The sequence below is a fragment of the Tachypleus tridentatus genome, chromosome 9, assembly GCF_004210375.1.
Source record: "Tachypleus tridentatus isolate NWPU-2018 chromosome 9, ASM421037v1, whole genome shotgun sequence".
Classification (NCBI taxonomy): domain Eukaryota; kingdom Metazoa; phylum Arthropoda; class Merostomata; order Xiphosura; family Limulidae; genus Tachypleus; species Tachypleus tridentatus.
In genome coordinates this window covers 99,839,804-99,867,060 of record NC_134833.1, presented here as the reverse complement: position 1 = coordinate 99,867,060, position 27,257 = coordinate 99,839,804, and the positions used below count along the sequence as shown (strand labels likewise).

Below are 27,257 nucleotides of genomic sequence, written 5' to 3'. Positions count from 1 at the left end.
TAGGCCTTGACTCACACTTCTCTCCTCCTTTAATTCCTGTGTTTAAGAATGTGGATTTTAGGCAATCTTTTTCTCACCACTTGAATTTGCAAACAATTGTTCCATTGCAAATGTGGATATACTTCAACATTTTGAGCCCTTTTGCAAATTTTCTGCTCATGTATGCTACCTCTTTTTTTCATTCTCCCTATTTATTATTGTATTCTTTCCATTTTTCATTCAGGTTCTTCAGAATATTGTTTTTACTCTTTCCATTGATATCTAAATCCATGTTGAAACGTTTTTTGCTCTCAACACTACTTTGGTGGTGTTATGCCTTGTCTTCTTCGACTGGTTGCATGTATGCCTTGACTTAGACTCATGCTGAAGTTTGTTTGTTTTTAGACTCCCAAACTTTGAAGTTTCTTTTTTAAGGCTGCAGTTCTGATTTACTGTCCTCTGTTAGCCTTTCTCAAGCTCTGTATTCTCACCTTTGTCTTAACCTTACTACCCTTTTACATTATCTGTCCTCCATTTATATTCTTGTGGAAGCAATCCATCATTTCCCTGTAAAGTTTTTGGCAGACATTTTATCCCTTCCTTTTACTACATTGACGTGCTCTTCTTCAGCCTTGTGCCCTATCACTTGATGTTTTGTTGGTGGGGTTTTTGGGGGAAGACTTCCATTCTTACATAAGTATGTTTATGTTTTTTGATGGGATACCTGATTTTTTATAGTCATGGGCTGAGACCTTTCCTCAACATTTTTCATTGACTACCCTTATGTCCTACCTTTTTCAAACTCCTCTTCCATTTGCTGTATCCTGTCCTCCCAATCCCTTTAAACTCCATGTTCATCCATCCACTTCCTCATTTCCCATCTGTTCTTTCACTATCTATAGGTTTCAGTGCTGATAGTTTCATCAGTAACTATCTTCTAAACTTAGGAACAGTAGAGCTAGTTTGGCTTTATTTGTGAATATGTGGAATATTTTTGCAGGTGACCACTGAGGGCTACAGATTATGTTCATGTGATTATTTTTTTTTAAATGCACTCATTTGATAATTGTTTGAACTAAGTTTACAGAATCTATTTATTATTATTTTTCCTTTCATAATCGTGCTTTTCTAAAGATGTCCGGAAGCAGTTAGTACAAAACTTTGTGGAATAAGTAACTTAACTGTTTTCAGGTCAGTCCAGTACGAAGCTCAGGACCCTTAAATTTGTCATCTGAACAACTGGCAAAGCTTAAAAGTGAATTGGATGTAGTCCAAGGAAATATGAAGGTATTTGGAGAAATGTTAACAGAGATGACTCCTGGAAAGGAACATGATAGTGACTGGGAACTTCTTCAGGTTAAGAAATCTTCTCCATTGTGTGTATTAAGAAGATCGAAATAATAGTTTTAGTCATCTATTTTAAAATAATTTTGAGAAATAAGAACATTTTCTGATTCATTTAATTTCTTTTAGTGATTTTCAGTTAAGTGTGCATTTTGTGTAATGACACAAAATTTATTAATTGGGGAAATAAAACATTAAATCTCTATTTATTAACAGGATTTACAACGAACTTGTCGAGCTATGCAAAGTCGTGTTGTAGAACTCATAGACAGAATTGCCAATGAAGAAGTTACAAGTAAGGAAAACAAAGTACTTTTTTCTTATTCAGCCTTGATACATATGTTCGTTTTTTTTTTCTCTTCTGAATATTTTGTGTTAAAGTATTTGAAACTATTGTGTTAAACAGAAAACTCAAGACTAGGTATTTGAGCATGATAATATAAGGAGTTTTTGAAAAGGTAATTTGTTTGACACTTTAGCTTTATCATGATGAAAAGTTTTTTTCTTTAGCCACCTAAACATTTATATGAATTCTAACTCGCTCTCTTTTATGTTTATACCCAAATGCATTTTTGTAATTTGAACCCTTTTGCAACAGATGCACTTTCAGTGTATGTGAATTAATTTAATATTATAATGGATGTTGTGATTCAAAGTTTGATTTTATCGAAGTTTTAAGTCTTTTATTTCAAAATAAACCTTTAAAAACTACTTGAAACTTCAAATATATTGTCACATAACCACGAAGCGATGAAAATTCTCAACTTTGATGCACTGTGTCTTCAGTAATACAATTGCAGTACTGTAGGGATATGTTTAGACACTGAGATGCTAAGATAACCTTTTAACTCATTTCTTTCAAACTTTTCTGAATGAATATAGTTTGAATAAGTAATAAATTTTCTCAACCCCTGACAGCTGCCATCTCCATCTTCAACAAATTATTTTGAGGTTTATAGTCTTCAATGTAGTGACTACATACACATATGTATACCTATAAGAAAGAGCTTATTTTGCAGTGGAATCTGACAGTAGATATTTTGAAATTGGCACTGCATATTCATTATGAAATTGATTATAGTATGGTTGGCTGTTTGACCAAGTGTAATACTTAGTTGTTTCTTGTCTGAATGTGTTTTAGTCAGAGATACAATTTAAATTGTACTTATGTCTTACAATTAGATTTTAGTTAATTGCATATCAGTTATGCTTTAAAATGCACAATTAAAAGATGTTAACATTTTTCAAGTGTACAGCATACATTGCATCCATTCTCAAAGTTTATGATATGACATACTAAATTAAAATTTTGCCAAAGGGTTGCACATGTCTCTCCAAAAAAACTGTAAATTGCCTGTAAAATTAGTCACATTTTACTGCTTGTGTTGAGATGAATAGTAAGTGGTAAAGGACAAAAGTGGAAAATAAAACATTAAAAATTAGCTATTATGTGAAAAGGAAAAAAAACAAACCAAATTATGAAGATAAGCAAAACATCTTTAAAAATATTATACAAAAAAATCAAAAGGTATGTATTTCATTTATTTTCTAAATTTAGTCACTTCATTGCATTGTACATTAATAATAATAGATATTTAGTAATCTGGTAATTATGATGAAAATTAACGTATAAATATTCATATTTGTCTTCAAAAAATGTATGATATACTTTTAGGAAATTCTAGAGATTATGAAGAAAAGTATTTTGATACTTAAAATAAAAATCACCTTGAGCTTAATTTTTGTTTGTTTAAATGTAAGTAACTGCAATAGAAAAATAACATTTTTTGAGAAAAATACTTAATTGTAAAACCATTTTCTGAGAGGATACCTCAGAGTTAATGCATGTATAACAATACAATAGAAATTCATGACACTGTTTCCACAAATTGCATGAGCCTGATCTTAAAGGTGTAATATTATGACTCTCTTCACTTACATAATGCATCCCTAGTCTTAATCTGTATATAAGATCCCCATTATTTTTTCTTGTTTACTTTTTCTCAATTATGAAGACTGTCTTTTGTGTTTATTGCAGATTTTTTTCAGCACTATTGCTACATTTCTGATGTTTTCTTTTGAGTTATCTTAGACACTTTTTTGTGGGGCACAAGTTTGTTGTTTATTTTCTTGATTTTACACAGAGTCACCTGATGCCTCCCCTCTACCACCTCACCAGTTTAATTTTCCCAAGGTATCATGGGGGGCACCTTCTACAGAGGACATACAGTTATTTAAATGCAGAGAAGTAGAGCCTTACATGCAGCCTGATGCTTTTTTGTCATGTTGGCTCTGAGGTTGAGTTTCTAGGAGATCTAAAGTGAATTATTGAGAATTTAAACTATTTCACCAGCACCTTCCTTTGCTTAGTCAGCTACTTCTAACCTCAGAGACATTCTGCTTCCTGCACCCTTTTTTACAACTTGTATGCCATGTTTGTAATATTTTGAACATATCTCTTGTGACTTTTGAATTTTCACCTTTTTTAATAACAGAAACTTGTTTGGCTGATCACCTTGTTCTTTCATCTTTGCCAAACATTGCTGTTGATGCAAGAAATTTGCAGATCAATTGACTGAGTGTGCTGCCATGCCTTGTCCTCCTCATTTATTGGATCAGCTTGCCTTTGATTTCCATCACGTAAAGAACCCTTATTTAGACTCTCAAGGGTTAGATCCCCCACCTCCTATTTGGAGCTAGAGATAAAATGTCCATGTTCCTCATAATCAGTCCCAGTTTTCCAGAATTTGTCTATCACTTAATACAGTTTTGCATTTGTTATAATCTTTGCAGCTGTCATCTGAAGCCCATCATAGATCCCCTGCTCAAATTTTGGATGATCTTAGTCATCTATTGACTTCCTCTTTGGTCAGATTATCAGCTTCTGCTCTCTCCTTTGTTGCTAGGATCTTTTGGAGAAAGATAGATGTCTTATTAGTGGGAGTTCACCTTCCTATGTGAGCCCTGAGAGAGCACAAAGAAGCTAAGCTCCTATTTCTCAGACGATCTGTTTTTGTGGGAATTCCAGACTGTATGGAATTTTGAGTAGATGAGACTCATTTACATTCTTCATTTTCTACACTGTTTTTTTTGACTGTCCCAAAGATATCCTGTAGGATGTTTTAGTATATTTCCAGTTTGAATTACCATATATTTTGCTTAAGTGCCATTATCCATTAAAACACAAAGGAGATTTCAACCTTACATATGGGGATCTTCCTTCAGGACAGATTGCAGATTTTGGTATTGATGAGTACCTTAAATGGTCTTTCTCTGTGAGACCTCACCTCAGAGGGTTTATGTAAGTATGGGAGATATTCACCACAGATCAGTGGGTCTTTAAAGTTCTTAGGAGTAGATTGGTCATTCAGTTCATATCTTCTTGTCCCCTATTTCTCATACCAATTGGATTTCCACTCTTCAAGGATCCTCTTACTTTTATTTATTGGGTACAAACCATCCAGCATCTTTTACACAAAGAGGCCATAAAATGCATCATATTCTTTCATGAGGTCTTTTATTCTTGGCTGTTTGTCATACCCAAAAAAGAAAAGAGAAATTGTTAACTTGTCACCAATCTTTGCCATCATTATTGCTTATTCTAGCCTCCTCGGTGTACAATGGAGTAATTTCTTTTTTTTCTATGGCTCTTTTACCTCATATGATGGATGATAAAATTTAACAGATTCTAATCACTGATTCCTTAAGGCATTATTTCTGTTTTGTAAACAGCAACCAGGTTTATTAATTTTGTGAGCTACAGTTCAACTTCACATCAGCTCCATCTGTTTTTTGCAAGATAGTCAGAGGTTTTTTTGTCATATTCACTTCTATAGTATTTGCATTCACCATTATATAAATGACTGGCTTCTTCTTTCTCTTTCCTGGTATTTGGCAGAACTATGTGCTGAAACTAAGTTACCAGAAGCTGCAAGAGCTGGATTTATTATTAAGAAGTAGTCTAGTCTTATTTTCACACAGTATCTTATTCATTTAGGAGTGTTTTTCACATCTTGTTGCAATAGAAGGGGATGATGCTTCATTTGGACAACTATACAGTAGTTTCATGCATTTCAAAGTAAGTGGACACTCATTCCAGATCTCTGTATTTTCAAAACAGTGGAAGATGACCTAAAGAGGTTGAAACATTGTTCTGTACTTTATTTCAATTAAAGTTTTAATTCCCGTACCAGCCATCTTGAGAATACATTTTTACTTCAAATGGGTTTCTCATCATCATGAATTCCAGATCTTTGTTTTCATATAGTGAGTCTTCTCTTTTGGACATACAAACACCACATTATTCTCCTCAGTTGTCATGTTTCAGGGGTAATAAATCTTGCTGCCAAGCAGTTGTCTTGTCCCAACAGAACTCTTCCTACAAAATGGATACTTCCTCCTCAAGTTTTTTTGTTGGATCTGCTCTTGTTTAGAAAAACCACAGATTGATGCTTTTACCATACATTAGACTGCTTAGCTCCCATCTTTCTGGTTTTCAGTATCTCACTCTCTGACTTTGGGAATAGATACTTTCAGCCAGGATTAAATTGGTCTTCCTCTTTATGCATCCCTCTCAATTCATTTGTTTTACAAGACTGTGACACTGATTCATTGGATGTCCTCCCATGTTCTTTTGGTGGCATTATATTGGCTGGGTCAGGCCTCGTTTCCACTCCTCCAGTATTTTCAGGAGTGTCAATCTCTTCCCCTTCATCTTTGGTCATCTTTCTTAAGTCACCCTTGATCAGACATGTTTCATCTAGTAGTCAGCACTTTTAAACTTCATGTCTTACTTTTATGTGACCATCACATCACATGAAGGATTGATTCATTGATTGGCATTTTAATTAACACATTTTATTCAACACTTTTTTTCTTAGAAGGTTATCAAGGAAGATGGTTTACTTATCAGTGATCTCTTAGACATAGGTTTCACCTTTTACATCCCTTTGTATCACGTGTCTCTCAATTTTTTTTTACATGGTTGTTTGATAAAGGTCTGGTGCCTTCATCTGTTGCCTTTTATAAAGTTGTCTTAGCTACTTTTTGTTTTTTTAAGAGAAGAAAGGATTTTGAGATCCTGGTTTTGTCACTACTTTGGAAATTATTTTGGGTTATTAGACCCTGTTAGCCTTTCTGGGTTTTGAATTAGGATATCACAGTGGGTCTCCATGCATTATCACATCTACCTTTTGAACCTTTGGGGTCATATTCATTCTATTATCTCTCATTTAAAGCATATGTTTTTTTGTTTTTGGCTACTGAACATCAACATTCTGATGTGTTTGTGCTTTATGTCAACAGGATACTGTACTATTCCAACTACATTTTGTTGTATCCAAGTGGATCCTTTCTACCTAAAACTGTAGCAGCTAGGGAAGGGTATAAGGCTTTTCTCTTCTGTTCATCTTCTCTTCATTTTTCATTTATATCACCATTTAAAATCTAGATTATCTTTCATTCCCTGTTTGGGTTCTCCAGTGTTAAGTGGAGCACACTGAAGTGTTTCAAGGTTCATCTCACCAATTATTTATCCATTAGGATTCTTCAGTGTCACTTTGACAAATTGTTTACATGATTTATCAATCTCGTCCTCGGATGGGTTTTGGCTACTCTCTCATCTCCATTGCTGTGTTACATGCCCCAGCAAGATTTTCCTAGAGGTGGGTCACTTTATTTCTTTTTTGCTATTCTATTCCTTTTCAGGGGCCTTCTCTTCATTTTAATTTTTATCTCATTCTGTGGTGAATGTTACTTGGTTAGGCATGTTTTTACAAATTCCTGATAGCAATAAACTCTCTTGAGATGGAATTTTTCATAAGACTGCCTTGGTACTTTCCAGGTGGTGAACAGTTATTCTATATCAAATATTGTATGCAATATTGGACTGCTACGCATGGACTATTATGAATAAAACATAGAGTAACTTTAATCATCCCTGCTTACCCCTAAATTGAACAAACTATTCAAAATAGGGAACTTGTTTCTATGGGCTCCCCAGTATGAATCCTCCATTTATTCTAGTTGGGCAAAGGAGTTCTTATTATTCTCAGTTTCTAGTCACTGAAGTGGTGGACAGAGGTCTGTTCCTCTTGAGTGATGTTTATACTTTTTATTCCACTCAGGTAGAACAGGCAATGCTGGATACTCTTCCACTCTTAATCCTGAATTGTTTTCTCAGATGTCAAGTGAGGAGCCAATTGAGCCTATATACGAGCCTTCTTGTAATTCTGATTTAGAGATGACTCATTATTACTCAGTTGTATGAGCATAGCTTTTCTTGTTTGGTCATTCTCTTACTTTCTGTGATCATGATAGAGGGCCATTGGTTCAGCTTCATCTGTTCCACATCCTTCTCATAATTCTAACACAGGAGGTTTTTTCCTTCCCTCCAAGGTTGAGAAGCTAGAATTTCAGTGTTTAATTCCAGGCTGGATGACCTCTGTTTTTCTTCAGGTTAAGTGAAGTGTGAATTGGATCTGTAACTACAAGTTCAGTTGTTTCATTCCAAGCTTCTTCAGGTTTGAGGAAGACTTGTCCAGTTGGATATTGTGTACCTTAATGTATCTTACCTACATCATTCTGGTAGTTCACATGGAACATTCTGTAACTTTCTGATTGGGTGCTTTGGTCCATAATTCCAAATTCTGTTTGTTGCATTTTGTGCTTCTTCAGATCGGAGTGAGAGTTTGTCCACTCAGCTGTTGCTTGCCTTTTCTTTATAATTCTCGTTTCTTGACGTGAAAAAGTCCATTAACTTTAATATTGGGTTCCCTTCATGCCATATTCCTATTATACAGTTATGTCATATTGCAGTCTTGGATCTAGCTTTGTGTCCACAGCCCTATAAATCTAATTGTGAGATGTAGAACCTTGTCTGTATGGTTGATGCCTGGACATATCTCATTATAATAAACAATATTGACTCTGTAACTAGTTGGCTTTTATCTCACATGTTTAGATTTCACTTTATTTGGATGAAGAACATCCCTGTTCTAGAAATATTACAGCTGACCTCTCGTGTGCTTTTTATCATATCTCAGTTTTGCACACCTATTTTTTAATACAGATGTTTTTTTGTGTGGCTCTTGCACTCACCAGCCCCTCCACCTGGTCAGTGTGGGATTCTAGCAAAAGTGTCAGAGGGGTGTGTGTTTCAGAAGTTTACATCTTCCAGTTTTGAAAGTGTATTTTAAATAATGTATACTTCCTCTTACACTGTCCCATCCTTCCTTCCCATAATTGATAGAGTTTGGATCTGATAATCTTAATCTTACCAATCTTGAAAAAGTGAATAAGAAAGGATAATTGGGACCTTGCATATGGATGGGGGGGTATATAGAGGGTACAATGATGTGAGTGGAGAGAGCAACAAGATTAACATCAGTAGGGGCAAAATTGTGGGAAGACTGGAGCAAGCAAGGTAGAATTCATACCAATGCTTAGAGAGGCAGAGAAAAGAACCTTTCATTGGGATAAATCTAAAATGTGAGAAATACATTATTTGGTAAGTTGTAAAGTTTTAAAAAATGTTTAATGTTTTGTTTAGATGAGCTCCTAAGGATTAATGATGAGCTGAATAACTTGTTCCTTCGTTATGAAAGATATGAGAAGAAAAAAACCCTAGTTAGTCAAAGCCAACCAGTACAAACTCAACAAAAACAGGTTGGTACAAAGAAAATGACCAGAAATTGTCTACAATTACTTTACTACACCTAAATACTATACCTAAGTAACATAATATTACCATTAATAAAAACTTGTTGTTAAATTGTTTATTTATTTTGTAATTACACTGTAAACATCATAGCAAATATTAAAAATATAATAGAATTAATAATAAATTTTTTCAAGTAATTTATACTTTTGGAGTCATTTTCTCTCTGGGGCAACATTCCTCATCAAGGGATGTATGGTCACCCTATCATAAGAACTCTTTCTGTTGTAGAACATTTATTAAATGGTTATTTCTGTATTTGCTTCACAATTGTGGACAGAAAAATTATTATAGCAGATGTGATACTCAGATACCTCTCAAAGATATAAATAATGTGAAAAATAGTTTATAAATGGAATATAAAGGAATCATATGAACAGGAAGAAATCAGAATGAGTATAGAACTTTCAGTGAAGGAACATCTTCATCATCCCACACACATTTTTGAATATCACATGATAAATAAAGCTTGAATTATTCATCAAAAATCAAAGAAAATAAAATGATAAAAGCTATAATGGCCTTTTAATACCAATCAAACAATTCAGCTGCTTTTAACAATCATCCTGGTGTCACTAAAATTGTTTTACTTTCAAACAGAACCTCCTAATTTTTATTCTGCACAAACAAAAACACCAGTTCTCAGAGGTGGGAAATCTTTAAGTTAATCTATCGATTTAAATCATTTCATGAACTTTAAAACGTTTATTTGTGTTGCACTTTTTGGTTCACTCAGAACCATAGTTTTGAACTACTTATACCACCTACCATGAAGAAAAATTGTTGAGCATTTTAGTTATACTAAGAGCCACTCAACAATAACATATGATAAATCTACATTTTTATTCTTTAAGATGTGTCACAACTTGGAAAATAAATGGCAGTGTAAGTACCTTATTTCCTGTTTTTCCACATGTGTTTTTACTTTTTATTTTTACTAATTGTTTTGTGCCATAAAACACCAACCGCTCATGTGTGTCTTTATTTATTATTAAAAAAGTAACTAAAATCCAAAAAAATTAGGAAAACTTTTGGTTAGATAAAGTTAGTTCAAATGAACTAGATAATAATATGGTAAAAAAGTTTCATAAGGTATGCTTGCAAGTAGTTTGTGTATAATGCAGTTTGATAGTGTAACATGAGCTGAATGTTAATCATGTGATTTACAATTTACAGTGGTGTGAATAGTAGTTACACATGGTTCAAAGTGCAGTACATTAATAAAACTTAAGTATAAATAGATATAAATTGTTTAAAGATATTTATGATAAACAAATGTGGTTACATGCTAACATTTGAAGTCGTTTTAAAAAGGAAAAATGGATTGTTTTGATTTTTTTTGTGGCTATGAGATCATTTAAATTGACCAACCTTGTATAGAGTTAAGGTAGAAAAAATAACAGAAAAATTTAATGTTTTACTTAGAAAATATTTGAAATTTGTTTAGGAGGCTCTGAAGATGAAGCAAATGAAATTTGAGATTTTGGGACAAAGAAAAGTTATTTTTAATCCTACTGTGGGAAATCATTATGCAATAGGACTAGTAAAATAAAATATTGTATATATATATATATATGTGTGTGTGTGTGTGTACTAACAGAAAACTCTGTATGAAAATTACTTCATTAAAAAGTCTCATTGTTTCTGCACTAAAGCCTTGTAATATTTGCTAAAAGTCTACCAAATTTTGTGAAGATACACTTATTGCATTAAAAGTTATAGTATGGAAACTATTGAGAGCAGGAAGTGGTTATGAAGTTGGTCAGATTGACTGAATTCATAGTGAGAAAGATAAGTACCTCATCCTGATGATGCCCAGTTAATTCTGGTGGCACATTGGTGCCATTTATATGATTCCCTTATGTTCCATTTTTAGCTCTTTTTAATTTATTTCTAAAATTTATGGAATAATTTTATAACTATAAATGTCATCTTAAAGATATTCATTCAGAATGATATAAGGTAATTTGTTGACCAAAGTATTTGAGTCCGTTCCCATGCAAGCCTCTCAGAAAACTTTTACTGTTTTTCAGAAGTTAGCTTAACTTCTGTATAATTGCTTTGGAACCCTATAATAATCTACAAAAGCTTGTCTTTTTAATATTTCAACCTACAAAAATGAACGTTTACAGAAATAGGATCTTTTGCTCTTCATCTAAAATGTAATATTCAGTTCAGTAGAATAATCAATGAATCAGAGACATCATAGAAAAATATGTGAGTTCTGAAATGAATATTCTCAGTGTTAACATAAGAAAGATCATCTTTATTTATTAGGTGAAAGATAAGAAACAGCATGTTTGAAATATATACCCTCATTTTGTTGTAATTAATGTAAATGATTGTAACACAGTACCTCCACAAGAAGGTTTTTGATAAAAAGTACCCTATATCTCAGTCAATTTAATTTTGTAATTTGTCAGATTTAGCCTTTATTTTAAAATCTGGCACCACAGGCACTGCTTGGAGGCCTACCATATTTTAATCAATTCAACTTCTCCCACAGTGAAATTAGCAAGTTTGGGTATATTGTTAACAATACCATGGAAGACATTTGCCTTTGACAGAGATTTGTAACGTATATTATTTTTGATATAGATCTGAATATCTAACTTTAATATTGTTATCATGGAGTATTTATTTCCACCAATATTAAATAAAAATCTATAATTACAATTTAATTTCAAATTATTTGGTCATACCAGCTGGTTGGCTTTAGACTTATTTTACTGGTTAAGACAAAATAAATATTTTAAATACAAAAGAATTTTGTCTTTACATACAGTGTTGAAATGTATGGTTGTTTTCTATGAACTATTTCCATATTGTTTGGATTTCCTCTTAGGTCTTTTTATCCAGCTGAAAGAAATGAAGGAATAAGAGAACAGGGGTATTCTTATTTGTTAAGCTATGAAATCATGTAACCATATGTTTTCATTTCAGCTACAAACTGAAAGTAACTGAGGAAAGACAGAACAGGGGAATTTATGTTACTGAATAATTTAGCTATAGGATTTAGTGCAAGAAGATCTGAGGCAAGCTTAGTATTTTGTCTAGTCATTTCATTGTATGTATAGAGTTACAGCAAACAACCTTCTGGTGAATTTTCTTTTAATTAATTGAATATTCATGTTATCTAAACTTGATATTAATTTGGGAAAAAACATAATGTTGAAAAAAATTAAAGAATGTTTAAAACACTTGTATTAAGAAAATGTTTACAAGTTAATAATGAGCATATCAGTAAACTGACATTTTGAAACCCTTTTTGTGAGAGGCCACAGTGAGATTCTTTTAATATTGTTACATTGATATATTTAGTTTTTATTCTTCATATTTAGGAAAATGGATCTGATGAGAAGTCACTGATAGACTTTGGTGAGAATGGTACTGCAGGCAGTGACAATATCCAGACTCAACTAGCAGGATTGGGTAAATTGCAGAATTATTACCTTGGTATATGAAGGTGAAAGGTTAATAGTATAATAATAATTTTCAATCACTGAAAAACTGAACAAACTGATTGTTTTTTGAAGTATTTTTTATGTAAGTGTACATATTTATATGAAATAGTCCAAAGTGAGCTTCATACCTTTTTGTACACAAGATAAATGAAGAGTCAAGTAAATGACAATCTGATAATTTACTAAGCTGAATAGTGATGATATACCTGAAATTATTTTTGAAAATCACAAAAAAAAAGTAAGACAGGTACTTCAATTGTGCGAAGCTTGTTGCGACTATTTACATGTATGTGAGTGCATATGATGTATTTCTAATGCCCTTAACTTGTCAAAACTTCCAGCATTTTTGTCCAATAAAAAGTCAGCTCAAGATGTAAAAAAATCAATTGGTTTTAATGTGGTTTTCCAAAAATATATAAGATGATTTAAATCATTCAGTAAAATCTATTCCTGAGAGATAATATGATATATTCATCCATCTCAGTACACTTTCTTTTGAGGAATACTTTACTGAATGAATTAAGGAATAGTAGCCTATGCTTCAAGTTTTTCAAAACAATGTTGTTATTTTACTCTGTTTCTTTTTAAATCTTAGCTTTAATTTTATGTTATTTCTGTTTTTGTCATACACTTCTGTTAACATAAACATGTTTGTGATTAGACTTAGGATCTACAAATGCCACTAGTGCTATTAGTCAAATAACAATGGTTTCAGCAACAAACCAGCCACGAAATGAAAATCAGACAGAAAATGATGATTTTGATATGTTTGCCCAGTCTCGAAATATTTCATGTGAACAAACCAGAACAAGGTAATTCTTCATTTCAGTGAAATTTAAATGTGATATATTATTGTATATTTTAGATATCTGTTCAGTAGTATTTTGTAAATTTAAAACTTAATCTTCATAAAATACTAAAGAAAATAAATGAATGAACATATTTTTTATTGCTTCAACCTATTTTGGTGTTGATATTATTTACTATTTTACACTGCAACCAAAAATTTAGGTACAACATAGATGGAAAGAAGGAGTGTCATTATTTATCACTAATGCCATATTTTAATAATACAGTAGAATAATATTTGTCTTTAGTAAATAGCCTTGACTCTATTAATAACTCTTATCTTTAGCTTTTTATAAATTCTGCTGAAACAGAATAGCCAAGCTTTGGATATTGAGGTTCTGTGATTTGAACCCCTTTACTTAATTCTTTAAAGCAGTGAGTGTGTTATGACAATGACATTAAATCCTGTTATTTGGTCTGACAATAGTCAGTGGCAGTGTTGACTAGGTAGGTGTCTTCTCTCAAGTCTTTATCATTTCAAATTTAGGGATGACTAATGCAGATAGGTTGAAGTACAGCCTATGACTTAGCACAAACATTTGTAAAGAAATAACAAACAAACAAGCTGAAACAGACTAGTGCTATCTGTGCAAAGCAACTCTAAGTGTAATACATTTTTCTCCATTATAAAATGATTAATATCAATTTAATTTAAAGCTTTGTGTCAGCCATATACTGAATGTTATTTGTTTCAAATTAGTTCTAAAAATATGATTCATTAAAGTGATTAAATATATTTGTTTTTTCTCAAAAAATTTTGACCATTGGAAACATTGTAGAATTTTTGAAAATGCCACAATACAACATAGCATTACTAACTTTCATAATGCTTTCCCAACTGATGGGTTCATACTCGCACATAAATATTAAGATATATATAATTCTATTTCAAAAACATTTGAACTTAAAATATTGCAAACTTTATAATTTTGCATTATATAATGCTTATTTAATGTATTTTGTAAATAAAAACTGAAAAATATTCAAACGTACATTTTTGTGATGTCTAGCTGTCAGAACCATAAACATCATACTTTTGTTGATTTTTTTTGACACCTTCAAACCTAATACTTATTTTTGCCAGTCCATTTTATACATTTTCAACCAGCTTGACATTTAATTTATATTTCTTGCTTCCTCTACTGCACTGTCCAAGAGGGCTTTGGGAAGTTTGATGGGTTCTCTGCTTTAAAAAGAAATATACCCAATAGTCAGTAATCACCAGAACGTCAGGTGCTAATCTTCAATATTATGTAATTTTAAATCCCAAGAAAAGTTCTTGAAATACTTTTCAGTTATTTTACAGACTTGGGATTTTGTGTATAGTTAATTATTATGTTATTTTTATTCCTTATGATATTTTTTCTGTATTATGACTGAAACCTGTAGAAAAAAAATTCTTTTATGGCAAGACATCAGTTATCTGTGGATTTTGAGGCTTGACAAGTACAAAAAAGCCTGTGATGACAAACTATTCAGATAAAAATTCTTTTTCACTGAGAACAAGCTATAATTACTAGGTGTAAAGTTATCTTAACCAAATGTATTATTGACAAAATGTTATGTTGCAGAATCTCTCAAAACAAATTATTTCACAATATTGAAAGGTAAGGTCACTGATCACAGATAAACTTTATCATGTTGTGCTTATATCATTTACAATGGAAAGTTGGCTGCATCAGTTGGTAGATTAAAGTGTTGAAAGAAACTGAGGAACATCAAACAAGTTAAAACTCATTGGATATATACAGTGCAACTTCCTGATCAATGATAATATTATAAATGTGTATTAGAAAGGCAAAGAAGTATTTTTATTGTTTTTGTATAAAAGTTTCATAAATATTTGGACATTTCACAACATAGAAGAGTTAAACCAAATTTTGTAGTTTTGTTTTCATGCAAAACTTAATACTGTTTAGAAGGTTTGTATTGTGTTTATAGTTAAATATTTTCATTTTGAAAATGGGGTATTAGTGATACTCCTAGTTAAAACATGGTTAACTATCATTAGTTAGAACAAATCCAAACCATATTCACATCTTGACAGTACCCATGTCAATTTGCATAGTCTGAATGATACACTCAAATTCAAAGCATTTTTCTAGATCTCCATTAAACCCAGACTACTCTGCCCCTGGCAAACAAAATATAAAAGGCTTCATTTCTCGATATGAGAGGTTTTGTTTTTTTCCCCACTTTGTTTAATACCTCAGGTTTAACACCAAAGGTCTGTCATATTTCATTCAGGCCCATTAGCATTTTGGGTCCTTTTAACAAATCTAACTCCATTTCATTATAAATTAAGTCAAAATCAACAATCAGAGCAAAAGTTATAATTAATGTAAATCAAAATGCTAATAAGGTTATGCTATTTGCAATTATCAATTAAAATCAAAGTTACAGTGACATTAAAGGTCAGGGTAGGTACTGTTAAGAGTTGTTCTTTTCTCATGAGAGATAAAATTGAGGGTTAGTTGTGAGGAAAGTATATATAGGGATAAATTCCTTTATTACATGTGCACAAGTTATACTTATTCTGGTAATATTATTGCTTGTTATTGTCACTGGTTATGATTTAGAGGCTGTAACTTATTTGTTGAACTCAAAACAGTATATTATCTGGTGATATTTTTATTCTACTTGAACATATTTGTTATTGAAAATTTAAGTGATATTATCTGGTATTATTTTCAGTAGTCTATGTATTAATACTTCTGTTATTATGCAATATTTAATTAATTTGTTACAACTAATTACAAACAACAGGGAATCTTCAATAGCTGCAGCTCTTGAAATTATTTTAGGCAGGACTAAAATAATCTGAGATTTTAAGTATGGTCAAATACATCAATCAAAAGGATTTGGCTTCTTGAGTTCAAACTGTAATTATATTTCAAATCAGTTAAGATATGATAGAATTACAAGCTAAAAGTTTGTACTTGAAACAAAAAATCTCAAAGCCATCCTTTGAGCTGCTGTGTTGCAGCTAAAACTGTTAATTATTCATTTTAATGGAACCATAAATTTGAAAGTGAAGTACAGCATAGTAAACATTTGAAGCATTTGTAATTTCAATTATTTTAATGTTTACATGCAATATTCTTAACACACGACTGTTGGTATAACTTTCTACTTCGTAATTCTATTCTGAGACCTAGTTTCTTCTTGATTTTGTACTATAATTGTATCTCACTAATTCTGATCTCTGTTTGCTCTGAAAAAGGATTTATTTTAAAAATATATTAAAAATACAAGATTTTTGAACTACAGAGACTTTAACCACTTTGAAAAAATTGACTATGTTTAGTTGTTCAAATACAAGTAAAAACTATCACAGCCAAAACTGTCAAAAATATGATTGATAAATCTGTTTCACATTTTGGTAACTATGGGCTATAATTTTTGAGACTGCTAGGAATGAGCTGTGAGAGTTATTTATATGTAACTCTCCTGTGGCTATTCCCTAAATTATTAAAGGTTTATACAAGATAAAAATTGGGAAGTTTAAAAATGATAAGTCTCTTTTGGCCAGATGTTTCCCCAATGGTTTTGAAGGAGGATAAAAATTGGATATGTAAGCCACTCACTACTATTTTTTTGTCACTTTTTGAATAGTGGGCAGCTAATGTAACTCCTCTTTTCAAGGAAGGTGATAAAAATTGTCTCAGTACTTATAGACCCATTAATCTTACATTAGTCATGGGAAAGGTTCATAGAAGATGTTTTGCAATGTTATTTAACAAAGTTTAGAATTTTGTTGGATAGTCAACATGGTTTCACTAAGGGAAAATCTTACATTTCAAATTTTTTTACATTCTTTAAAGAGTTACTGCTTATGTAGATGAAGGTAAGGGTGTAGCTTTGGTGTATCAGGATTTTCAGAAAGCATTTGACAAGGCTACGTAAAAGGCTTATGAAAAATTTATCTCTGTAGATGTGGGAGAATAAGTTAGCAAGTTGAATATAAGAGTGGCTGAATGGATTGAAAGCAGAGGGCTCTTACAAATGGATTAATGTCACAAGTTGGTGACTTCAGGGCTCATTCTGAGAACTTTTGACATTTTTATGTCATTGACATAGATGAAAGAATGCTCAATAAGGTACATAAATTTGTGGATGATATTAAGGTCTTAGGTGTTGTTAGCTGTGTAGAGGATGCTGCTGATTTACAAAAGGATTGAGATCATATAGTTAATTGGGCAAATAAATGGAAGATGAGTTTATTTATAATAAATGCATGATAATCCCTGTGGGTTATCATAATTTGAATAATAAGAATAGTTTGGACAGGAATAACCTTAAAAGTGTTGTAAAATAAAGAGGATCTTGGTGTAATAGTCAACCAGTCTCTAAAGGCATCCAAGCATTTGTTTTTGCTAGTGGTAGGGAAATAAGATTTTAGGTTGTATCTACAGAAATATTGAATATAAGTCTAAATAAATTATGATTTGCTTGCACAGAATATTGCACTTAGTTTAGGCTTTTTACTTTAGGAAAGGCATTGAATTGTTAGAAATGGCTTGGAAAAAGGTTGCTAGAATGGTGCTTGGGACTGAGACATTACATGAGGAAATCTCTCAAATTATTTTCTCTTGAAAAAGAAGAGTTAGGGGGGATTTTATTGAGGTTCTGAAGATTGTAAAAGGAATTGATAGTGTTGGTACATCATTATTTTTCATATTAAACAGTGAGAATAGAAGAACTAGGGGACATAAATAGGAATTATCATCAGCTAAGATAGTATCATTTTTCTAACAGATGGTTGGTCTTTGGATATTGTAAAGGCAATAACTTTAAGTGAGTTTAAGAAAAAACTTAAGTATATTAATGATAAGGGCTGGCTCAAAGGGTTTTTAAAAAATTATATTAATTTAGTTTAAAGGATGGAACAGCAAGATGGAAAATGATGCCCCATGTTGTCTCAAAACATTGTTATTTATAAAAATGGTGTTTACATGAAGTCCTTTCAGAGCATGGTCATTTAAATACAATCAACAATAATGAAATCCAATGCTTTTAATTTTTTCACATTTTCTTCATATTCTATTGTGTAAGTTTTTAAAGTTCTGCAATTTTGTTGTTATTGATATCTATTTTAATTCCTTATTTTTCAAAAATAGAATTTTTTTTATTGTTTTGGTGGATGAGAATTTGATTAAAAGATTTATAAAACTTGTAACAGGTGCTTATGTTAATAAAGCTAAATTAACTGATCAGCTTGTTACTTAAGGTCCTGAATGCATTGATGAGTTACATATTGGGAACACACATTAGATCTAAGTGCTTGTGTGTTTTATTATTTTATTACATGTTTTTGGAGAGAAAAAAAGAACATGGATAGTAATGTTTTGTTATAAAAACAACATAATTAACCTTTTAATTGTTTAACATTGGTTTTGTATACTTTCACAACTAAAACCTTTACTTTAAGTGTAAAAGCAGCTTAAGACAGCCATTTTATGTGAATGAGATGTGCAAATCTTGAAGTTTCACTTGTGCTTTATTTGTTTTATTTCAGTGGCAGCGTATGTGAGGATAACACAAATCAGAATCAGATTAGTGTGAGTCTTGGCTCGCTTACATCTGCTAAGGCCACTTCTCATGAGGTATGCATGAGGTTTTTCTGTTATTTCTGATTCTTTTAATTTCATTTATTTGTAGCTTTAGATTCTAATAATGACTTTCTTATTCTTCAGTACATTTTGATGGAATATAATTGTAAAGACTGAAAAATGATTAGCTACAGTACTAGGTGGAATGTGGAGTTTAAAAACATGAAAATGAGAAATATAAAATTAAAATTGAATTTTATCCAAAGCGCACATGACAGATAAGCTGATATTACAGTGAAAATGGGAAAAATAAGAGTACACAAAATAACAAAAGAAAATATTAGTTCTTTTGACTTTATTTTTCAAAAACAATTTTTCAGTGAATTGTTGAAGTCATCTATTGTGCATTCACTTAAATAAAATTAATTATCTAAATTAATGGTTCAAACATTATATCCTAAAAACTTGTAATAATCTGACCAAGTTGTGTGTTGCTCTTTGTGAAATTGCTTATTTTCTATTTTGTGGCATGTTTTGTTGCAGTGAGTGTTAAGTATGGTCCATTTACATTTTATGCATATGTAATGTTTCAACTGTTACAGTATTTTTAAGAGTCAGTGTTGTTTTCTGTATGTCATATATCCTAGATAATTATTGAAATCATTAATGGTAAATGTGTTTTGTTTTTATGTTGTTTAATGTTCTTTAATCATGTGACTTGGTGTTATTTACATTGCTTAAAATTTTTGTTGTGATGTGTTAATAAACATGAAACAGTATATAAATATTATATAAAACAATGTGAGATATTGCTTGAAGTCTGTTAGTAAGTTGCAATATTATAGTTTAACCCTATTCAGATCAGTGACCACCTTTCAGGTGGAGAGTACATGCCTGCATATCAAATTTGAAAATTTAGGTAAGGATAATTCTAACTGCATTTCAAAAATATATTATGCAAAAAATAGATTATGTTGATATTTTATCATTTTATAGCCCTGCTGGAGACCTAAAAAGCCTCTCCAATGGCACAGCAGTATATCTGCAGAATTACAATTAAAATCTGGGATTAGATACCTGATACCCATGGAGAAAGCTATTTGTGCTTAGCTACTAACAAATATTGTATAACATTTATTTAGTGTAATTTCCAAAGAAAACTTTTTAAAATTTAAAGTTTTGCATTTCTGCACAGTTCTGAGGAGTTGCCTATAAACAGTGAACTTGCTGATTTTTTTAGAATTTTTCTGCCCATCCCAAAAGGATAGGCATATGTTTTCCAACATACTATTGTCTTTTGATAAAATCATTTTCAAGGGTTTGTTTCTCACATGATTTACCTTATTTTCATATGGTTTTATTAGTACAGCATCTTATTTGCACCCTTTCAAAGCCTCATAGAATATGATATAAAAAAAAAACAGTAATGCAAAATAGCTACAGAGGAAGCTTAAAAAAACGTTTAATAGAGCAGGCTATTTAGTGTTTATGTTAATGTAGAATGATTAAATTAGTATGAGAAGTAAATTTCTGGTTTTGTAGAAAAGTGATTTAGATATATGATTTGCAAAGAAGAACATTTAAATTTAGTGGGAAGTCAAGAAGACTTAAGAATAAACTACACATTGAAAACGTTTGTGCTGTTTTCTTAACATTTTCTTTTCACTCTTGAAAATGTTTGAATGTTACATATTTGTTTGAAGCCTGTGGATATTTTCATGTATAATAAGACATCTGGTTAGTCTAGTTAGGTTTAGAGAATATGAGTGAAGAATGGTAAAATATTCTAATGGCATGAGCAAAACTGAGATTCTTATTTATTGGACATTGTTGCTATGTTTATTGTATTCAGACAAAATAAATAACTAAATGAACTTTTACTTATTGAAAATAAATTGTTTTAACTCTGTGGGCTTGGTCATTTGAAGAAAATACATAACCCTAAATTCAACTTCAGAGTTTTCATACTATAACATCTAAATATCTTCATGAAATTTTGCAAGCTTTCAGTATGTTTTCTGTGGAAAAACATTTGTCCATGAGTTTATGGAATCAAAGTGTTAACTACTACAGTGTAATATGATTCTCATGTTAAGATTAAAAACACTTTTCTTCATTTGAAAATTTCACTTGTATAATCTCTAAAACTTTATATTTTAATCTCATTTTTCTTTACCCTTACCTTGTGTGAGGTTGGTCAAACTGACTGATTTTGCAACCACAGTAAAAGAAGATATGAAATAAATGTAAATTATCCTTCCCCCCTTCCTTGAGGTGGATTCCTGTGTATGGTGAGGGCACCTTTCAGGGAATGTTCTGTATTTTCAGGTTACCTCCTCTGGGATCTGAACATCCACCCATCTGTTTGCCATGAGTGACAATCCATGATGGGGTAGAGAGGATCCTGGTGGTTGAGGAATCCAACCACAACACATCACTTTGGCTTTGAATTCCTGTAGATGATTGGTCCCCATTGTCATTTGGCTATTTCTGTTGGGCTATGGTAAACCAAGTACCAGTGTTTGGAGTTCTCAGTGAGCATTTTGGATATCGTGTCTGATGCTGGTGTTTGTGTATAGAGATTTCAAAACCCTGGTGTTGCTGCAGTGTCCTTGTTTGTCATTGTAGTGCATCCCATTGTAGGACTATGTGGTAGGTGGGGTCAGTGGGCATTCAATCTTTTTACTTTCATTGTAGATCCCCAAATCCTGAAAAAAATAAAATCATTAAAAAAACAGCTAATTATTGGTAAACAACCATATTAGAACAACTCTAAACAGCAGTCTTCATGTTGTTCTACATCAGTATTTCATTTTCTCATGCTCCATTCTTTGTTTTATAAAACCTTAGGGCAAATGTCTCTTGTTTATTCAGAAGGAATTAGAGGGACTTGCTGACTCTCCACAGTCTGTCAAGAAGCTATGTTCTTACCTTAGGTGGGTGGAGGAGAAAGAAGTACAGCATTTAAAAATCATTAATAACATTTCTTATCCAGATGCTCAAAACCTTTTGTTCCCTTCTTCATCCTGGGCAAATGCTGCTGCACTAATAAATGCCAAACAGTCAACCAACAAACTTTTTTTTTCTAGAATGACTTAAAGTTGTAACAGGAAACTACATTAGCTTTTCCTGAATGAATTAATGTTTATTACAGTATAAATCTATTTCTACTCAATTTTTATTATCTTACTGCCCTCTGAATCATTTATAATTAATGATCTTACCACACATGTATTTCATTATTACTGAGTTAAGTAATGCACAGGTTACTCACAAGCATACCTCATGAGAATTTTTTAAATTTATTTTATCTAATCTAACCTTACCTAAATCAGTAAGAATCTAATTTTTGTTCTTCAGTTACTTTTATAATATCAAATAAATAATAAACATGAAAAACAAGACTTACATGAGTCTTTTTAACCCAACATTTTCATAATAATGGTACTAATGCACTAATTTTTTTATTTAATTAAGTAATGCGTACAAAAACACAGAATAACAACACATAAAAATAAAACATTTTTCTACACCAATCATAATGTTTCTAATTTTCCAACTATGCAGTAAGTGCCATTAAAAATTCAGCTGAGTTTGTTGCTGCATTTCCCATGAGAATAACATTTGAACTGGAAATCAAATAGACAATTCTCTACACAGAAAACAATGTAATATAATATGTCATTTAATAGAATAAAACTTTTGCTTTCTTTCAGTTATAAATAATATAGTATTAAACATTAGGATGAACTACTAGCAGTTTGTGAAAGAGGAGATGTGGCAAGTGAATCTAATTTTCTGATTTAAGGCTGTCTGAACAAAAAAAAGAGGCTGTAAAAATTATGCTTTGTCTGAATAATACTTTTATAACTATATTATATTGAGTAACTTACATTAGATTAGCTACTTCAGAGAGGACAGTAAATTAGAGAAGGGAATGGAACTGGAGAACAAATGCCATGGTTCTTATACTAGGAGAGATTGAAAATTTTGTTAAATATCTCCTTATAAAGTTAGGAACTTAAAACTTGTATAATATTAAAAGTTTATGTTTTAACTATTTTTTTATGCCATGTGACAAGAGGGTTAATAAGATATAAATTAATCTCAACTAAGAATATTATTAGCTAAAATACTGTTACCTAATCTAGCCATTGACATGTAAGATCATAGGATATCTATAAATCTCTTGTCAGTTTTCACCATACTTCTCATGGTTTATAGCAGTGATTACTAGAATCAGCAAAGTATTAAAATAATTAGGTCAGTAGATGTCAGTTAGATTGAAATTGATTCAATATATAAAATGGAACTTTGTGAGCAACATAAGAAATATTTAAATGCTTATGTTCTTTCAGAAAATGTTTTAACAAGTTTTGGAAAGTTCATGTTGTAGTAAAGTATAGTATGAAAAGTACATTAAATTATAGTTTGTTTGTTTTTAAATCAGAACTGGATGCTATTTTTAATAGTAAATTTGTACAAAGTTACGTGCAATTGGGTTAAATATTTAGATGCTTGGCATAGCCTGGTGGTTGGGTTGGGTTGCATAACTTGTAATTTGTGAGTCATGGGATTGACATATAGCACCTAGCATCCTTGCTTTTATGGCCCTAGCAGCATTATAATGTGCCAAGAGTTGGCAGTTAGTGCTGTTAGCCAGTTATTTTCCCTGTAGTTGGCAACTTAAAATTAGAGACAGCAGAATATAGCCTTTAGTAACTTTGTGCCGTAAAGATGGAAGTATTTCTGATGCAATAACTTACCTACTCTTACATAACAGCTTTTCTTGATTACTAATACCCTCTATATGTGCATTTCCTTCTGATTCTGAGGTGTGATTTTGTCATGATCCATTCTGACAACTTGACTATTGACTTATGCATCACTTGGCAAGGGGGCACTCATTCATGATGTTTGTTTTCACACACTGAATATTCTGTTCTAGGCTAATAGCCATGAGAGTCACTAGCTGGCTTGTCATATCTCACATACTTTCAATCTTTTCATGGATCATTTGTCTTGTCCTTACAAAATTTTCCCCATGAAGTGGTCCTCAATCCACAGGTCTTATGGTGGCTGTACTCTTAACTGGGTGTGTTACAAATGAATGCTTTCTCTGTCCACTTGAATACCAAACTCTCACTTTTCTGGTCCCCAGTTCCACATCCTTTGGCTTTTGCAGTTGATACCTTCAGTGAGGATTAGAGAGACCTTTACATTTGTGCTTATTTGCCCAATCTTCTCCTTCCCCAGGTCTCATCCACTACCCAAACCATTCAATGTTGAGTTCTTCTCATGTCATTGTGTTAGCCTGGTCAACTCTGGTTCCTGTTACTTTAGCCTTTCTAGTTGTCACCACCTTTGCTTCTGCTCTCTCCCACTTCCTTACCTCATTGGCCTCACTCATCCGTGTTCCTTCCATCCCTTCCAACATTCCAGGTTTATGCGTAGCTTTCCACATGTGTAGTATCTTTTATTTTCCTTTTGTTACACCCTTCTTCAATTCTTCTTTACCAATTTAAATGGCATATTTTTTGCTGTTGGTCTCTGTCATGACTTCTTCCCTTCCTGTCCCTCATCTTTGGAATTTCTTTATCTGACTCTTTAACCACTGTAAGTTGTATAGCAGCCTTGCTCTCTACCTTTCATTTTTCCCATGTCTTTTCTTCTCCACTTCTCTCCCTATTATTTCATTCCTTTGTCCTTCCCAACCCATACTCTTGCTGGATTGGAATCTTAATGTTGTCTTACTTACCTTTACTCTCCCTCCATTATTTGAGCCTTTATCTTCTTGTTCCCTCAATCACCCTCCCTTGAAGACCTTTTTCCTTTTCTCATTAGCCTATGGATGTCACTTATTAGATGTGTCCCCTATCAGTGTCTCTCGTATTCTCTACTACCACACTTATGTCATCCTTCATCCTGATCGTTTCCTTCCCTCCCAAGACCTCTGCTGATTCTAAGGATAATTACTTCTTCACTCTTATTTCACTGCCTTCTATTTCACATCTGTACTCCCATTCATATGAGGATTGCTTTCTGTGTCCCGTCTGAACACTCTGGTCTTATGTGATCAGGGGCGTAGCCAGGGGGATTAAACCCAACCTATGGACCCAAACTTCTTAGACAAGTTCAGTTGCCACCTGGAAAGTTTCATAAAGATCCGTGATTGCGTGGCAGATAATTTCACACACAACAAATGGTCAAATGCAAATTTCTGATTTAACACTCTTTTAATTCAGCAAGTTTTGTCAGAACTAGAGAAATACAATCAAATATTAATGAAAGGCTTAAACGCCTGTTCGTTCTTGCCCTACATCTACAATACAGTTTGGTTCAACTTTAATATCACAGAGAATGTATAATGAGGCCAGGCCATTCAGTTGATCTTCAGTGGTGGTATTTCTCAAATACGTTTTGAGTCTTCTGAGAGTTGAAAACGAATGGTCCACTGAGCTTGTTGACACAGGCAGTGTGGCAAATACTTTCAACAGTCTAGAAATGACTGGGAACATTTATGCATTGCACATTGCATATGCATCTATGACATTGTTTGGTCTGTTGTTTGCAAGTGATTTGTACCAAACCCTAAGTTCACCTACTGCAGCTAGTAGAGTGCTGTCAATGTCAGCCTTGTATATATTGACCAACTCTTTAGTTTGGTCACATTGTTGGGATGTAGATTCTGATCGTTCTGTGGTAGATCTTAATGGTAGTAGACACATGAAGTTTGTAAGGAGAGTTTTGTGACTGGACAGACTGTCACATATTTGTGAAAGAAAGTGATCAACAAATGGTACAAATACAACAATATGAAAGTACTACTCAGGGCTAATGGTTTGTGGGTTAGCATGGTACATCTGTCTTTTAGCCTCACAGAAAATGTTGTTAAATTCATTCACAGTATTATTTCTGAGTGAATGGATCAAATCTTCCACTATTTCTACGTGATGCTTTGCAACACCTAAATCAATGTTCTGTTGCTGCAGTAAGTTGCACACTAAAGGAAAACAATTTAGCAATGGTATGTGGAGTGTCGATGAATTCTGGCTGTGTTATAGAACACAACAATTAATTGGCTTGCGTGGCAGAATCTCTGTCTTGCCAACCTGATATGGTCTCAAGTGCATCTGTAACTGCATGGATTAATTCTAGAAAGACGATGACTGAGTCATGCCTCTCAACCCACAGTGTTTCTTTCACAGAGATCTTTCAAACTTTTTTTTTTCGATTCAGGTGCTTTATTCTCCACCAAAAGAGCCAAAACGTGCTATCGTTTGGGTATATTGAGAAAGTTTTCAATGCTAGAAATTACTCCCATGCAATTTTGCACAGGAACTTCTTTACAAGCATCAGAAATTGCCAAGTTTAAGGAATGGGCAATGTACATAGGGTGGAAGTGGGAATTTATCAGTTAAGTGTCTCTGGACACCATTGAATTTCCCACTCATAGAGGCAGCATCGTTGTACCCTTGTCCTCGCAGGTTAGCCATGCCAATATCATATTTTGTCAGATTTGTTATGATAACATCAGCCAAGTTTCTGCCTGTCACATCATAAACAGGTATAAATTGTAAAAAATCTTCTCTCATTGCAACAGATGTCATTAGCATGCAGATATCTAACACACAGTGGAAACTGTTCAATGCCTGAAATATCTGTTGCTTCAACAGGGTTAATGCTGCAAAGTGTTTCTCAATATTAGCTGATGTAATTTGTTATGCTGTAGTGAATCATTCACTACAGATGGTGCCAATGGTTCTAGGTTTGTGCCATGGTGCCACCCACTGTTTATTTGTGAAGTTAATTCTTGAAATCCAGGGAATCTGAACATACACTGTCTATGATATTTGAATACAGGTAAAAGACACTATACATATATTTTGGACTCTCCTGAGTGACTCTATATTTTATATGTTGATGATAGGACTAGGCCTACTTTTCTGGGCCTGATAACTTTAAGTTATATATTATATATATAGGTCTATATATTTATTTATGATTAAAAAAATAAGACAAACACCTCAGTGTGCAATTCTGAAATTTGCCAAAAAGGTGGTCTCAGAATGCATAATTCAGGCTTTTCTTTTATGTATTTATTTAAAAAATTTCCCAGGAGGGCATGCCCCCAGACCTCCCTAGCATGGCTTTCACACCTGTGGCACTTGCATCAAGCACTCAAACTACCCACCCCCATCCCCCATTTTTGGCTATGCCCCTGTATGTGATATACAAGGTTTCCTTCTACATTCCTTTTTATTCCCCATGTTTCCTCTCACTGAATGTGCCATTGCGATGTCCTTGGCTGTTTGTTTTCGTCATTCTTTGAAGATCTTCTATGCAGATATA

The 27,257-nt window shown here is 32.5% G+C and overlaps 1 protein-coding gene across 3 annotated transcripts in view; it reads left to right on the top strand.

The window, feature by feature from the left end:
• LOC143225869 (TOM1-like protein 2) overlaps positions 1-27,257 on the top strand; it is an 84,535-nt gene that overhangs the window by 41,561 nt on the left and 15,717 nt on the right. For all 3 annotated transcript variants that reach the window (XR_013014118.1, XM_076456025.1, XM_076456024.1), the window contains exons 7-12: positions 1,171-1,335; positions 1,540-1,618; positions 8,873-8,988; positions 12,382-12,472; positions 13,166-13,316; positions 18,872-18,959. Coding sequence is in view for 2 of the 3 variants with exons in the window: in XM_076456025.1 (XP_076312140.1) it covers positions 1,171-1,335; positions 1,540-1,618; positions 8,873-8,988; positions 12,382-12,472; positions 13,166-13,316; positions 18,872-18,959 (690 nt within the window). In the remaining variant the exon portion in view is untranslated. The remainder of the gene's footprint in view (positions 1-1,170; positions 1,336-1,539; positions 1,619-8,872; positions 8,989-12,381; positions 12,473-13,165; positions 13,317-18,871; positions 18,960-27,257) is intronic.